Source organism: Microtus oregoni, unplaced genomic scaffold, assembly GCF_018167655.1.
Source record: "Microtus oregoni isolate MIOR12 unplaced genomic scaffold, Mior012 000005F_ref0000423, whole genome shotgun sequence".
NCBI classification, from domain to species: domain Eukaryota; kingdom Metazoa; phylum Chordata; class Mammalia; order Rodentia; family Cricetidae; genus Microtus; species Microtus oregoni.
In genome coordinates, this window is record NW_024543064.1 from 27,950,784 (window position 1) to 27,965,026 (window position 14,243).

The 14,243-nt window shown below is 50.9% G+C and overlaps 2 protein-coding genes across 4 annotated transcripts; one reads left to right on the top strand and one right to left on the bottom strand.

Annotated features, from left to right (window-relative positions):
• The first annotated feature begins 1,412 nt into the window (after positions 1-1,412).
• Maneal (mannosidase endo-alpha like) lies at positions 1,413-8,974 on the top strand. Of its 2 annotated transcripts, XM_041652094.1 has the most exons (4): positions 1,413-2,427; positions 3,617-3,726; positions 4,699-4,775; positions 6,945-8,974. In XM_041652094.1, exons 1-4 carry the CDS (start codon positions 1,887-1,889, stop codon positions 7,579-7,581), a joined length of 1,365 nt encoding a protein of 454 aa, XP_041508028.1. In that variant the 5' UTR covers positions 1,413-1,886; the 3' UTR covers positions 7,582-8,974. The 2 variants fall into 2 exon arrangements, with proteins under 2 accessions (XP_041508028.1, XP_041508029.1); XM_041652095.1 differs by lacking the exons at positions 1,413-2,427; positions 4,699-4,775 and having other exon boundaries at positions 3,656-3,726.
• Positions 8,975-9,147: 173 nt separating this feature from the next.
• Yrdc (yrdC N6-threonylcarbamoyltransferase domain containing) lies at positions 9,148-14,237 on the bottom strand. 2 transcript variants are annotated; one of them, XM_041652096.1, is made up of 5 exons: positions 13,721-14,237; positions 13,066-13,180; positions 12,858-12,977; positions 10,140-10,282; positions 9,148-9,871 (listed from the first exon to the last, which is right to left on the bottom strand). In XM_041652096.1, the coding sequence occupies exons 1-5, from the start codon at positions 14,110-14,112 to the stop codon at positions 9,799-9,801; spliced, it is 843 nt and encodes a 280-aa protein (XP_041508030.1). In that variant the 5' UTR covers positions 14,113-14,237; the 3' UTR covers positions 9,148-9,798. The 2 variants fall into 2 exon arrangements, with proteins under 2 accessions (XP_041508030.1, XP_041508031.1); XM_041652097.1 differs by lacking the exon at positions 10,140-10,282.
• Between the last annotated feature and the right edge of the window lie 6 nt (positions 14,238-14,243).

Sequence of the window (14,243 nt, forward strand, 5' to 3'; positions counted from 1 at the left end):
TTTTCCGGCGGAGGGAGCAGACTTGCAGGAAACACGGGCTTCCTCCAAGGACCTCAATGTGATGTCAGAACGTACAAGCCTTTTCTTTTTTTATTTTATATGCATTTTGATGCATATAAAATATTTTGATGTTTTTCCATGGGTGTCGGGTTCCCTGGAATGGGAGTTAGAGACAGTTGTGAGCTGCCATGTGGGTTCTGGGAATTGAACCCAGGTCCTCTAAAAAAAGCAGTCGGGGGGGGGGGGGGGGCTGGAGAGATGGCTCAGAGGTTACCCTTCCAGAGGTCCTGAGTTCAATTCCCAGCAACCACATGGTGGCTCACAACCACCTGTACTGAGATCTGGCACCCTCCTCTGGCATGTAGGCATACATCAAGGCAGAATGTTGTATACATAATAAATAAATAAATCTTTGAAAAAAAAAGCAGTCAGTGCTCTTAACCACTAAGCTATCTCTCTAGTCCTGTATAAACCTTTTCTTGAAGGTTTTTCTTCTCCTTCCTGGGAGTCATTTGGACTTCTTTGGACCTGGAAGGTAAACCTCTGACCACCAGCTCTCTAGGGTGACCTAGACCCGGACTTGTGGCTGATTATATATGTATATTTATAGTATGTCAGCACAGTAAGTAGGCCACCCCTGCCTCTGCTGTTAACTTGTTCCTTCTCCACAGTAAATCTACCTGCTCTGCTGGGGTTCTTACGAACCCCAGCTCTGCAAAGGCAAGAAGGAGATACCACAGATATGCTCAAGGTTATATTCTCGAGGCCTTTGGCTTTTGTTCACATTTCTGACTGGCCTTAGCAATGGATTGACTTCAACATAAACATGATACAACTTATGCCAATGAGAAGTGGTAGGAAGTGTACAGAAAGCTTCCGGATGTTTATTTTATGGCCATGGAAAAGCCAGGCGTGGTGATTCAGGCCTCTAATACCAGCAGTCTGGAGACAAAAATATCCTGAGTTCAAGACTAGCCAAGGCCATACGGAAAATTTCAGGCCATCATCAGCTACATTGTCTCAGAAAAAAATAAACAATACAAGACAGGCTCACACCTGTCGCCTCAGTACTGGGAAGCTGAGGTAGAAGGATCAATGGTTCAAACTCAAGGTCTGCTTGGACTGTGGACTGAGTTCAAGGTCAGCCTGGGCAACTTAGTCTCAAAACACAGGACCGGACCGCAAAGAGGATTGAACTCACTGCTGTGGGATTCTTGCCCAGCATGGGTGTAAGGCCCTGGCTTCAATCTCAGTGCGGGAGGGAAGAGGCGCTGCCTGCCTACTGGAAAGCAGAGTTGAGAAAGAATAGGGGACCGTGCACAGATGGCCCAGACTATAGACGGTACTATTGCGCAGGAAGCCCAGGAAAGCCAGGCCTGGCCCAGGAGATAGGCCCCAGTGCAAGCGGCGGCCCCCGCTTAGGCTTCTGGCTCCAGCCAGAGTTTGCAAGGTGGCCCAACGTCCCTCTTCTAGTACCGGGGATCTGGAGCCAAATGCGGTGATGGTGACAGAGTTCAGTGGAAGGAAGGCTCGAGAAGGAGGCTGAGAGACCCTGGCTTCCCACTCTCCGCCCCGGCCTTCTACCGAGAAGATCCGGTCCTGCACCCCACCCGCACCCCAGGTCCACCCGTCCCGGGACTCTGCGCCGGCGCCGGGCTGAATTCGGGTTCCTCTGCCTGGTCCCCCCTCCACTCGCTCTCATTTGGTCGGTGCCACTGCATCCTGTGTATGCCGGGCCCGCCCGCACTGCGGGGAACAGGCGCGGAGCCGCCCTGGGCGTGCGGCGCTTGCGGGCCGCGGCCTGGGACGCGCGGGCGGGCGGGCAGGCGGAAGAGATGGCGCGGCTCCGGGGCCGGTAGCGCGGCGGCCCGCACCGCGGCAAAGACATGGCCCGGCGGCGGCGCCGCGCCTGCATCGCCCTCTTCCTGGTGCTGCTCTTCGCCTTCGGCACGCTCATGGGGCTGCGCACGCTCAAGGCCCCGGACGGGCTGCCCGCGCTGGGCCCGGGCCCGGAGCTAGCGCCCTTCGAGCGGCGTCCGGAGGGGAATCCCGCGCCAGCCCGCGCCCCGGCCGCCCCCGCCGCTCCGCCGCCCCCGCCGCCGCCGCCGCGCTCCGCCGCCCCCCGAGCCTCGCTGGGCCCCGCCGAGGCCGATCCCGCGCCCCGGCAGAGCCTGCGCGTTTACTCCGATCTGCACGCCTTCTATTACTCGTGGTACGGGAGTCCGCGGCGCGAGGGCCACTACATTCACTGGGACCATGTCATGGTACCGCACTGGGACCCCAAGATCTCGGCCAGCTACCCGCGTGGCCGCCACAGCCCTCCAGACGACTTGGGTTCCAGCTTCTACCCAGAGTTGGGGCCCTACAGCTCACGGGACCCCGATGTGCTACGAGAGCACATGACCCAGCTCAAAGAAGCCGCCATCGGTGAGTCCCCCTAGCCAGTCTGCCCCCCAGCCACGCCCTTCCTTCCTGCACCTCAGCTTTTGCTGCCCGGCCGCAGGGCCCATTCTCCCGCCAACCTGACCTCGTAGCCTTTCCCTCTCATTTTTATCCCGGGCCTACTACACACCACCGCCCCTTCCTCTAATTTCGGCTGTACCTTCTGGGCCTTTCTACCCTCAACAACCCCAGGGGCCTTCCATAGGGTAGAGTTGGTGTGTGCGCGACTGTGTTAGAGCTATCCTGAGTAGGGACAGTAAGAACAGTCCTAAGTATTGTTGCACCTCCAGGTTTCAGGAAAGTGGGGATCCTGGCCCCTCAAGTCTGGAAGGAGAGTTTGGGGAGGGTCAGCTTTCACAGCAGGTTTAGGGGAGTCCAGCAGCTAGATGGTTGATCTGTCAGGGCTGAGGGAGGTCACAACACATGACAACCACAGGTTTCATCAAGCGCCCAGCCAGAGGTCCTGGAGGACCTTCTGCATTACGTTGGGGTGGGGAGACGCACCTTGGTTAGATTTTGCCACTGAATTTGCCACTAGCTTTTAATGATACATTTGGTTATACCTCGAGACGGGTTGAGGGAGAGCTACAAGGTTTGGATCCAGGCTTAGTAGCTGGTGCAAGCCTTGCACTTGAGAGGACCAGACAAAAGGCCTCCCAGTTTGAAGTCAGTCAGGGTTACATAGTGGGGCAGTATCTTAAAAATAATGAATCAATGAATGAATGAATGAGAAGGGGATACACAAAGATGTGGGGATGTGGGCTATTCTGTCTAGGCTTGCTTTCTAGATGGGCAGTCACTCAAGGCAAGTGCTCTCTCCCATGGGAAGCAGGAGAATAGGATTTCTTCACAGGGATTTTCTTTAGGTAGGGTACCAGAGGTACGGTTGTGGTTTCCAGGTGAGTGTGGCATTGCCACCCTTTCCCCTTCCTCCTTCTACTTGATGATGCTCTCCTCAGCCGGCTCCCTTGGCTGCAGGACTTCAGCACTGCTGGCATGGACAGCTCCTAGACCTGCTAAGCTCTGGGCCCCAGGTCTGTCCCAGGAACCTAGCAGGATCCTAGCTCCAGATTTGAGGTTTTCAGGAACCGTGTAGTTACAGATGCTTTCTGCTGCTGGGGGCGGGGTGGGTGGGCACACTGTGGACCATTGAAGGGGCTTTTGTATTGTTTAGGAGTCTTGGTTCTTTCCTGGTATCCACCTGGCATGGCTGATGATAATGGGGAGCCCTCAGATGATCTGGTACCTGCCATTCTGGACACTGCCCATCAGTACAACATCCAGGTGAGTTCAGAAGGTTTCACACACTGTCATGGAGAATGCCCCTTTGCTGCCAGAGTTAGTGCTGGATGGCTGATGACGACAGAAATGTAAGTATGGTACTGGGAGAGGGTATAGCAGGCTGCACCATGTCAGCTGTTACCATTTTTAATTTTGAGCAAATAGGGGACAAATGGAAGACTATAGATATATTTATTCATATTTTTAAAATTTTGTGTGTGTGTGTTTATCTGTGTTTGGATGCCTGCAGAGGCCAGAGGCATTGGATCTCCGTGGACTCGTTGTGGGTAATTTGACACGGTGCTGGCTACCCAGGTCCTTCGGAAGAGAGCCATAACTCCAGTCCCTTCACTTTTATTAAATCATATAGGTTAAGTGGAAGACCCTTGATCCTGGATACTGGGCAGGCCAGAGCCCAAACGATCTGCAGACAGAATTCTCCACTCTACTCCACAGTGGAGGACAGTGCTGGACCTCCATAAGCAGCTTCCCCTTCTAGTGGAAGGAGATGTGTGTAGCCATTCTCCCCAAACACATCAGTAGAGGAAGTCAGTTCCTACATCTGTAATGAAGGAAGAAAAAATGTCAGAGAAGCCCCCTTGCCTTCCTGAGGTCACCGCTGGAAGGTGAACAGATTGTGGCACATTTTCTGCTGGCAGAGAGCAGGCACATGTCGCCTGGTGCTCATGATTGGAGCTGACAGTGGTAGAAACCTGAGTGCCATCCTGCAGTGACCTCACAATGATTCCTAGATGTCCTGATGTGGGACATGGACAAAACTCACATCCTTTATTCTGACCTGATGGGCAGTGGCAGCCTTCATTGTGCCCATCCTTGCCAAGCTTGCCTGAATTCAGCCCCTCCCTATAAGCCATGACGGGTGTGTGTGTGTGTGTGTGTGTGTGTGTTAATCTATATGTCTGTATGTGTAGTGCTCCTGACTATTCACCTGATCTGAAACTCCATTTGTGGCAGGTGGCCTTCCATATCCAACCCTACAAGGGCCGGGACGACGTCACTGTTCATGACAACATCAAGTACATCATTGACACGTAAGATGGGAATCGAGATGGAAGCAGGGCTAGAAGGGCTGGAGGTCAGGCAATGCAAGGGTGGAGTGCATGTGTTCCTAGCAGTTATTCTGGGTGCTGGGCTTGGAGTCAAGCAACTGAGTTTCAGGTTCAGCTCTGGAGCCCTAATTGAGTCCTGTTTTAGTACAGAGGTGCTTCAGACATGCTTATATGTATTCACTGAAAAACTGTTTAGTGCCCTCACATACAGCTATTATCTTTAGCAAAGTTTTTGACTTGACACTTATAGTCTAGCGGCTGGGGGTGCAGCAGAGCTCCCCAACCAAGAAGTGGGAAACCACAGCAATCTGTAGTATGAAAAAAAAAAAACAATAAAAAGCTAAGAAGAGTTTTGTGTTAAGAATGTGCCCAAGAAGTTGTTTTTTGTTTGTTTCTGTTTTGCTTTTCCCCCTCCTTTTATGGTTCTGGAGATGAAACCCAGGGTCCTTTGCATGCTAAGCAGGAGCATGAGTGTATGTAACGTCCCAGCCCTCAAGGAATTTACTCTAGAAGGGGTGGTGAAAGGTGCTTCTCTGAGAGGACTTGTCCTGGGTGCTGACACCGAAGAGGCTGACTTTCGCTTTCCCTGTGAGCACAGCAAGTTAGTGGCCATCTGTGAACCCAGAGAGCTCTCACTGAGAACCAAACTTGATAGGCACTTTGAGCATGGACTCTGCAGCCTCCAGAACTGAGCCATAAATACGGTTGTTAAGCTAAAAGGAATGAGTGAGCTTAGAATTCTGTTGTTTTTAAGACAGGGTCTCATATAGTTTAGGCTCCTTGAGCTCTTTAAGTAACTGAGCGTGAACCTGAACTCCTAGCCTGGTGACCTAAGTCTCTCAAGTGCTGGGACTACACACGTGCACCATTATGCCTGAGGCCCTGGGTTCAAGACAAGTTTTTTTTTTTTTTAAAGATTTTGTTTATTTATATGTATGTGTGTGTCTGTGTGTGCCCAGAGGCCAGAAGAGGAAGCTGGAGTTACAGGCATGTTGTAAGTTGCCTAATGTAGGTGCTAGGAACAGAACTCAGATCCTCTGGAAGAACAGCAATTGCTTTTAACGTCTGAGCCATCTCTCCAGCAAATCATTCTTTTAAAAAAGTATATTTAAAAAATCATATTCACTGTTCCTACTCCTCTTCCTAACTCTTCTCAGACCCATCACCAATCCCTGCCTACACAATGTTTTTTAAAGTAAGTCAGCTCTGGCTGGGCATGCTGGTGCATGCCTTTAATTCAAGGCTAACCTGGTCTACTTACTGAGCTTCAGGCCATATAGTGAGACCCTGTCTCAAATAATAGAAGAATAATAGTAAGTAGCTCTGCAAAGATCTGGAGAAAGGGGAAGAGTCAAGGCAGAGCGAGAACTGGCAGATGTGATGTGGGATTCCCTCTGCATGCTGTGAATACCATTCATTAATAAAGGAACTGTCTTAGGCCTGCACAAGGCAGAACTTAGGCAGGTGGGGAAAACTAAACTGAATGCTGGGAGAAAGAAGTCAGAGTCAGGGAAAAGCCATGTAGCCCCACTGGAGAGATAGACGCCAGAGGGAACTTTACCCGGTAAGCCACAGCCATGTGGCAATACACAGATTACTAGAAATGGGTTAAATTAAGATGTAAGAGTTAGTCAATAAAAAGCTAGAGTTAATGGGACAAGCAGTGATTTAATTAACAGTTTCTGTGTGGTTATTTTGAGTCTGGGCAGCTAGGATGAACAAGTGGCCTCCTACAACACAGATGGAATGTTCTAAGATGGGACAAGGTCACATAAAGATTGATGATAGAAAGGCCAGTTAGGGAGTGAAGTCTGAAAATAGCCAAGTTCAGATCACACAGGGGCATCCTTACAGGTACAGGAGGGAGTGATCAGATCAGATCAGATCCTATAGGGGGGCAGGAATGGAAGTCTAGAAACCATTGCTGCCACACCCAGACGAAGATGTGGAGGCCTGGCTTGGAAGAAGAGGCTGAGGGATGACAGGCAGGGAGGGCAGGAAGAGAAGCAGGTTAATCCTTGGAGGCATATGCTGAATGTGTAACCTGAATCCTAGACTGCTGTGAGCACAGAAGAGATCAACCCTGTGGCTGATCTCTCAGCTGTGCTGGCTTCTCACCACCAACTCAAGCCTCTCCCTCCTGCTCCTCAGGTATGGCTCCCATGGTGCATTTTACCGTTACAAGACCAGTATGGGCAAGAGCCTCCCACTCTTTTATATCTACGACTCCTACCTGACATCCCCTGAGGCCTGGGCCCACCTCCTGACACAAAACGGGCCCCACTCGATCCGCAACACCCCCTATGATGGGGTCTTTATAGCGCTGCTGGTGGAAGAGGGCCACACCCATGACATCCTTGCTGCGGGATTTGATGGGATGTACACCTACTTTGCCTCCAATGGCTTCTCCTTCGGCTCCTCCCATCAGAACTGGAAAGCTGTGAAGAACTTCTGTGATACCAACAACCTGATGTTCATTCCTAGCGTGGGGCCTGGGTACATCGACACCAGCATCCGGCCCTGGAACAACCACAATACTCGCAATAGGGTCAATGGCAAGTACTACGAGACAGCCCTGCAGGCGGCCCTGACAGTGAGGCCTGAGATTGTCTCTATCACCTCTTTCAATGAGTGGCACGAGGGCACACAGATTGAGAAGGCTGTTCCCAAGAAGACGCCAACTCGTCTGTATTTGGACTACCTGCCCCACCAGCCCAGCCTGTACCTGGAGCTGACCCGCCGCTGGGCAGAGCACTTCATCAAGGAAAAGGAGCAGTGGCTGATGTGAGGGGCTACTACTCAAACCTCATTAGGTCACCAAGCTGGTTCAGATGAGAAATAGGCACATGCTAGTCCCAAGTAGCCAGTGGGTGCTTTGTGGATGGGCCAGCTAGCTCATGTAGAACAAAGTCCGGCCCTTGGACTGGTGGTGCTGGGGCGAAGGGAAGCAAGGCTTGATGAAGGAGGCTGGCAGGAAGCCGCACATGGCTCAGGGCAGCTCCACGTCATTTAGCTTTCGGCTGTGGCAGGTTGTAGTGTAGTTGCCAGCCACTGTGCTTAAAAGGGTCTCAGGGTTCTGAGCTAGCATGCCCCTGCTTCCTTTGGACAGCCTACATCTCCTCAGGCACCTTCCTTTTTCTGCTAAATACAGGGAACGGTATTTGACTTCAGAAAGGGACTTTGTTTAAGGTCTTTCCAGTTCATTTCTGTGCCCCTTTACCAGGAAACACTGAGCACCCATTCATTACTAAGCATCTTATGGTCAGGTGCTGGGAAATTTGGTCAGCGTTCCCTTCTGGAGCTTCCAGGAGCTCGCTTTTGGTGTAGCTATGCAGCTAGCACCTTGGCTGTTTTGCTCTTCTTTGCAGCTACACCCAGGCCTGGAAGTTCAACCATTTTCCTCCAAGAAAATAGTTCTGCTTCAGAGCCTCTCCTGATGAACATAAAGCTGCAGAGGACTAGGTCAGTCCCTCCCTCTGGCTATCTAGGCTGGGGAGGCCACACATTAGTGCCACTCAGTGCTACTGCGATTTGTATTAAACACGAAGTAGTGTTTGCCAGTCCACGTTCCTCTTGCTGCCCTCTAGGTCAGACTGTGACAAATTAGTGTATGTCTGGGCTGGCTAGTTTTAGCACAATGGAGATGGGCTTGCTTAAATGACTAGTTCATGATTTCTAGAAGGAAGTTAGCAAGTCAGTACTTATTTATAAACAAACTAATGTTAATTGCAAGGATCCTTGTTAAAGTACATCCAATGGAATATTTTTCAGGAAGGTTCTCAAATACACTTGAGGTGTTCACTGGAAACTACTGTACTGGTTTAGAGGCTAAGGCTGAGCCGTGACTCTGGGAAGAGGAAGCAGCAGAGGAGATGAAGTAGAATACAGGTCATTTCAAGGACAACCAGTCCATTTACTGAGAGATGAGCAGGGCTGGTCACCTGGACTGTAGCTTAGTTGAGAGGGCTGGATTTTTACCAGTGCTAATTTCATTTCATACATACACAGCTTGGACACAGTAAGGCCAGCAGGAAGGGGCAGGCATCTTCAATGAAAGTTGACACAGATCTTCTGAAGGCTAATCTACATCAACAGCCATAATGCACATACACCTTGACCTAGAAATCCTACCCCAAAGGAAATAGCTCAAAAGAAAAATAAACCATTTATAACTGTTTGTAGCAGCATTTTTTAATAAAGAAAAATACAGCTTAAATACTCAAAAATAATTATGTATGCAGAATACTTGGCACATATATGAACAAAGATAAAACTTCTGAGTAAAAATGAAGTTAAATAAATTATACACAGAACTATATAATTTATTTTATCAATAAATAAGAAAGTCACTGGCTGAACAGTCAAGATTTTATTTTCCAGTATTATTTCACTTGGGACCCCCCCAAGATAGTTTCCCTAAAATGATCTCTCTGGTACCCAGGAAAGCTGTCTTGGGCTCTTGGACTTTCCTGCATTGGTCCTGAGACTTCTAGAACACACTAGTGCTTCTAGCTGGCTCAACATGAAGTGCCACTGTCACCAGAAACAAGCTCTTAATACATTCTAATTCTGTTCTCAATTTACTTTTGACTTTTAAAGGTCTCAAAATAGTAAGGCCGATCTAAGAATGTTCTTTTTTTCTTTTCCCCCTGAGACAGGGTTTCTCTGTACCTTTGGAGCCTGTCCTGGAACTAGCTCTTGTAGAGCAGGCTGGCCTCGAACTCACAGAGATCCGCCTGCCTCTGCCTCCCAAGTGCTGGGATTAAAGGCATGTGCCACCACTGCCAGGCTTCTAAGAATGTTCTTACCTTTGTTCAATTTTTGGTTGATATAAGAACCTACAAGGCTCAACCTGCAGCTCCTGGCCTATAGTGTTCAGAGAGAGAGATGTTCCCTAAATAGCCAGGCTACATGTGTAGCTCCAGGAGCCTCTGCCAATGAGGCCTTGCTAACCAGTTAGCAGACACATAGTATCCACAGCATGATCCTCGGATCTTCCCAATCTTCATGAGCAGGACCCCTGTGAAGGGAGCAGCCCATATTTCTGTTGAAGGATGGTTGTAGTGTTTTCCAGAGCACTGAGGAAGACACAGAAGGCAGTTACAGTCTGACTTCTCATGGCATTGAGCCCACCAGTCTGAAGAGTAGCCAATAAAGATTACTGTCCTATGCCCTGTTCATCAAACTTGAACCCTAAAAAGCCCGCCATAGCAGCAAATTTAGTCCCAGCCTCCTCACTGCCTCCCCGCCCTCAAACAATGCAAGCTGGGAATCAACTCGGTACATTAAAGCTCCTCTTTCTCCAACTTCCTTCACAAACCCCCGTGGCACAGGAAAGAGCCTTACCAGCCCGGGCGAATAATGGTAAACTTTCCAGGCACAGATAAGTCAACCACAGTAGAGCCGAGGCGGCACTCGGGGCTCTGACTATCTCCAATTGGTCCCCCATCAATGACCAGGGACAAATGAGGCCAGAGGTCTTGGAACTCCTAAAAAGAAGGGCATGGCCATATTGTCATCCTGCACACATGGCTCACATTTAAATTCAGGCATCTTCCTCTAATCAGAGGAGAAAGCTCTTAATTATGCTTAGCTATGTCAAGGGCACAATTAGCATCCAGTCTGCAACCCCCTTACAAGTTACACCTTACATAAAAAGAATCTTAATGTACCAAAAGGAAATCCCAGTACTACAGAGGCTGTAGAGGCTTAGGTCCAATAAGTGGTATGCTGGGTTTGAGCCTAGAGATGTGGGCTTTAACCTTGGACTTTCCATCATCTCTGTATGATACATGAAATCATTTCATCTAGATTCCTAAAGTGAGAGCCAGCCGAGGTGACTATCAACGGTCTTTCCAGCTCTAGCAGCCAGATCCTGGACCTCAACAGAAGTCAATCAGCTCAGAGAATGAAGAAAACAGGGTGGACTCTGCAAACCCATGTCACCAGCACTCAGTTCTTGGGCCATGCTATTAAATGAGCTGGAGTCTTTCTGCCCCCAGTGAAGAGTCTCTACTGCAGTTAGGCCTGGGTCTTGATGATAGGGCAATCATAAATACCAGTTATAAATAAACAATGACTGTGCTAGCCCATGGTTGGTGAAAGGTAAGAACCACCCTCTCCTCTGGAAGCATCCCCATCTGGCTCCCTACTGTACAGATACCAAGAGCAAATAAAGTAGAACTGCATTTCCAAGTCCCCCATCACTTAACTGCACCTAACTTAGAGGCTGTAAAAACAGAGCAGTTTCTTTTTGCTCATTTGTTCTAAACCACATAGCCAAGACAGGATTAAGATGATCTTATCTTAGGCCTACCTGGCAAGTAGAGATAGGACAGTAGGTATTAGGTGAGTCCAGGTGTGCTGGCATAGATTCCAAAATGAGGAGGCCTAAGGGTCCTGAGTTCAATGGCAGCACGAGCCACAGTCGTAAGACCCTGCCCTAAGCCTTTAATTCCAACACTTGGGAAGCAAAGGCAGTTCAAAGTCAGCGGTTCTATATAAGGAGTTCAAGGGCTACATAGTAAGACCCTGTCTTAAAAACACTGTCCCACTCTGAAAAGAACTGGCAAAAAGACTGTCATTTAATGGCTGTGACAGAGAACAAATGTTGCAGAGCCCCCAGCACTGGTATCGAGTGTCTGACAACTCCTCCCCTCACAAAGCTGTCTTTACTTCCTATAACCTTTTCTACTTTTGTTTTTTGAGACAGGGTTTCTCTATGAAGTTCTAGAACTTGCTCTGTAGACCAGGTTGGTCTTGAACTCAAAGAAATCCACCTACCTGCCTCTGTCTCCCAAGTGCTGGGATTAAAGGTGTGAGTTACCACCCCCCAGCATCTTTTAAGAGCACTGGCTGTTCTTCCAGAGGACCACAGTTCAATTCCCAGCACCCACAAGGCAGTTCACAACTGTCTGTAACTCCAGTTCCAATCTGACATCTTCACACAGACATACATGCAGGCAAAACACCAATGCATATAAAAGAAATCATTAAAAATTCAAAAAGTGATATGGGATTCCCCTCTGTATGCTGTGAATGTGTTTTATTACCAATGATTAATAAAGAAGCTGCTTTGGCCTATGGCAGGGCATAATATAGCTGGGTAGAAAAACTAAACTGAATGCAGGGAGAAAGAAGGCTGAATCAGGGAGATGCCGACCAGTCCCGGGGGAAACAAGACGTAGAAAATGAGGTAACATCACAGCCACATGGTAATACAAGGTTAATTTTAAGATGCAAGAGCTAACTAGGAATATGCCTGAGCCGTTGGCCGAACAGTGTTATAATTAATATAGTTTCTGTGTGATTATCTGGGTCTGGGTGGCCATGAAACAAAAGTAGTCTTCATCTACACAGGTAGTGGTGGTGCATGCCTGTAATACCAGCAGAAGCAGGCAGAGTTCGGGTTCGAGGACAGCTCCTTGATGGAGGAAGGTCATTGGCTAATAAAGGAACTGCCCTGGCCCATTTTATTGGTTAGAGGATAGGTGGGAGGAGTAAACAGAACAGAACGCTGGGAGGAAGAGGAAGTGAGCTCAGTCTCGACAGCTCTCTCGGGAAGCCATGCCCCGCTCCCGGGATGAAGCTCCGACCCAGGATGGACTAGGCTAGAATCTCCCCGGTAAGCACACCTTGGGGTGCTGCTACACACAGATGATTAGAAATGGGCTAAATTAATATGTGAGAATTAGCCTAGAAGAGAATGGGCCAAGCAGTGTTTAAATGAATACAGTTTGTGTGTTGTTATTTCGGGGCATAAGCTAGCCGAGCAGGCAGCCGGGGTGCTGGGGACGCAGCCCCGCCGCCCTTATTACTACAGCTCCTATCACGAAACACAACAAAAACAAAAAGATTTTCTTGCCTTGGCCTTAGTGCTGGCACTACAAGTATGCACCACCTGGCCCTTCCAATATTCTTTCATCTGGATGTCCTCCCTAAACCATACCACATGGGTAGCCTTCTTACTGTTGCACCAAAGGCCCAATTTCGGCCATGCAATCCGAGTGCAGTCTTACTGGTTCTGAGGAAACAGCAGTTTAGCCCACTGGGGCCAATTCTCACCTCAACACTCAGAGAACTGGCGTGGGAGCTGAGGTTGGCACTGGTGAGTGCAATTGGTCCCCCAAACATTTGGGCCAAGTCCTGCATGAAGGCGTGGTTAGGGATCCGGATGCCAACCAGCTGTGAAGCAAGAGAAGGGAGCGTGAGGAAGGCTTCAGGGGCCTGCATGCATCTGAGTCAGATCACAGGAAAAGCGACTGTGACTCACAGGAGTAAAGGGGTTCAGGTCTTTGTTGAGCTCCCCGGAGCGCTGCATCACCAGGGTCACTGGTCCTGGCAACAGGTCCTCCAGGAGCTCCTTGGGTACCCTCACCTGGCAGTACCTAGAGGCAAAAGAGCACAAACCTACTCCATATCACCCGGATGAACCTCTCCTGGACTGAAGGCAGATGCGGGAAGGGGCTCCTGGGGGCGTACAATGAGATCTGCCTGCCCCCCTACTTCCTTAGAGCTCTGGCACAAGGCAGAACGCCAGAGAAGTAGCCCGGGCTTGAAGTCCACACGCCTGTCTCGGCGACAATGCCCACAACGCCGTGACATCATGAACAGAACCTCGAACTATTTTATCGTCATACTCCCAAACTGTGGCGGCGATTCCTTCTTCCCGCGGGACTCCCCCTCCGTACATCACAAGGGCACCGAGGGAACAGTGCCATGCTCGCCCAGTTCAGCGCCGCGATTAGCGCGCTGTCGACTGCGGAGCCTGGCACGCGTTAAGCGCTCCCAACACATTTCCAGTTCCGGATTCCTCAGTGAGCCAGGACAAGCCCCTCCCGCGCTCGGCGCCTCAGTCTCCCAAGCCTGTCACCGGAAACCCCTCCCGCGGTGCCGCCTCCAGTGGGGCCGGGTCGGGGCGGCCTCACCTGTAGACGTCGGCCACGCGGCCCAGGCACACGGCCAGCGGCTTGGCCTCGCTGCGGCCCTTGAGGCGATAGACGCAGCCCAGGGCCGCCGAGCAGCTCGCCGAGCAGGCCAGACCATACAGCGTGTCAGTTGGGACCGCCACCACGGCGCCGGCGCGCAGCTCGGCCACGGCGGCCCGCAGCGCCTCGGTCCAACCGGAGCGCTCGGGGCTTGCGGCCTGCACGGCCCCGCTCTCCGGAAGCCGCAACAGCCGGGCCCCCGGCACCGCCGGAGCCGGCGCGGGCGGGCGTAGAAGGCGGCAGCTGCGGCCAGAGCCTGCTGGCCCGTCGCTCAGCCCCATGCCGGCCGCCACCGCGGCCCTCAGCCCCGCACACGGACGCGCAGTAGACATCCGCCCAGACCCGCTTCCGGGAGGAAGTGACGCACGCGCCCAACTTCCGGTCCCCGAGGCTCGGCCCCGCCTCCGCGCCGGGCAGCTTAAAGGGACCGCGACCCCCAGACGACTTGAAGGAGACCGGTGGG